The sequence below is a fragment of the Sinocyclocheilus anshuiensis genome, unplaced genomic scaffold, assembly GCF_001515605.1.
Source record: "Sinocyclocheilus anshuiensis isolate Anshui unplaced genomic scaffold, SAMN03320099.WGS_v1.1 scaffold1082, whole genome shotgun sequence".
Taxonomy (NCBI): Eukaryota; Metazoa; Chordata; class Actinopteri; order Cypriniformes; family Cyprinidae; genus Sinocyclocheilus; species Sinocyclocheilus anshuiensis.
In genome coordinates, this window is record NW_015542379.1 from 213,492 (window position 1) to 215,050 (window position 1,559).

Consider the following 1,559-nt stretch of genomic DNA (forward strand, 5'->3'; position numbering starts at 1 on the left):
ATAAATTATTATTTAATAAATAAATATTAAATAATAATATTTAATTATTTAATATTAATTAAATAATGAATATTACTGAAGCACACTTGGTTTTGAGTTCGGATCACTTTCTGTCTAACAGCTGACTTAGTGCATGCTGTCGAATATTATACAATAGTTAAAGGAAAAGTTCACCCAGAAATTAAAATCTGCTGAAAATGTTCACCCTCAGGCCATCTGGGATCAGGATGAGTGTGTTTCTTCATCAGGTTTGTAGAAATGTAGCTATTTTGGATGACAACACTAATACATATATGATGAGATAAACTGCTATCAAAATAACAATGAACACATGTAACTCACCAAATGCCCTCAAAATATCATTTTACAACTGTTCTGAATTTAATTTGAAAGCTCGGCCAATAATAGGCTTATAAATCTAAAATAAAGTTCCAGCGTCGCGATCTCGCGGGCGCGGTGCATGCTGGGACAGCGGGTCCTCCACGCGCGCCTCCATCTTTAAACCCCAGAGAAAAACAGCTTCCGCTCAGCCGTACACGCACATCCTGCGCTCACATCCACATTTATGACACAATAACCACAGATCTGCGCTTTGAATCGACATTTCGGAGCAGCAGAGACCCGAGGAGCTCATGGGAGCCGCGTTCGCTGCATTAGGAGCTTTATTTCTGCGTTGACGTCCACAAAAACAGAGGCGGAGAAGATCGCAAGTGCGCACCTCTTCTTCTTTTGTCCGGGTTCTCTTCTCTCGGAGATGAGTAGTGGAAGATGTCGGTTTCGGGACTGAAGGCCGAGCTGAAGTTTCTGGAGTCCATCTTTGATCCGAACCACGAGCGCTTCAGGATCCTCGACTGGAAACCGGACGAGCTGAGCTGCCAGTTTAACGTTACCGGAGACCAGCTGCTGATCATCCACTGCAACCTCACGGTAAGACGGAGAACACGCAGCCACACGCCGCAAGAAGCGCTCAAAACACAGGGCTGCCTGATAAACAGCCGCGCTCTGGCCGCGTCCCAATCCCTCGGTAGGCAGCACACTAGGTTTATCACCTGATAACTACCGTTAGTCATCAAGATCAGCTCTCGGGTTTCATTTGTGTAAACATGTCCGTGTGGACGTGATCGTCTCGCTGTGTTTATGGAGTTACTGTCAGTGATGGAGTCGGTCTGCGAGTGAGGGCGCGAGCTGGATATAAAGTGCGCACTTCGGGGTCCATTACTGACCCAGTTCTGGCGTCTTGTTTCATGGCTTTTCTTCTTAATGTCCGGATGCCATTTTCTGTTGAGAGCAGTACAAACCTAGTGTGCACACTATTTAGACTGCATACGATCCTCCTCCTGCCAGGGACCTTCATCCTGAACTTTAAAAAGCAGATGAATATTTGCCAATTTTATACAGTAAAACTAAGATTATAAATATGGCTGAAATGTGATTTGGAAAATATTTAGTGTCAGTTATGTTGCATTTTTTTTTCTGTTTTTTATTTTATTTTATCAATTGCTTTATTTAATGTAGCTAATTTTTTTTTTTATTATTTATTACTAGTATATATATATATA

At 42.3% G+C, this 1,559-nt stretch overlaps 1 protein-coding gene across 5 annotated transcripts in view; it reads left to right on the forward strand.

The window, feature by feature from the left end:
• The first annotated feature begins 434 nt into the window (after nucleotides 1–434).
• ube2q1 (ubiquitin-conjugating enzyme E2Q family member 1) overlaps nucleotides 435–1,559 on the forward strand; it is a 13,081-nt gene continuing 11,956 nt past the window's right edge. For 3 of the 5 annotated variants that reach the window (XM_016491515.1, XM_016491519.1, XM_016491516.1), the window contains exon 1: nucleotides 435–927. In XM_016491515.1, the coding sequence (XP_016347001.1) occupies nucleotides 769–927 (159 nt within the window). In that variant the 5' untranslated portion in view covers nucleotides 435–768. The remainder of the gene's footprint in view (nucleotides 928–1,559) is intronic. The other 2 variants (XM_016491518.1, XM_016491520.1) reach the window with 1 other exon arrangement.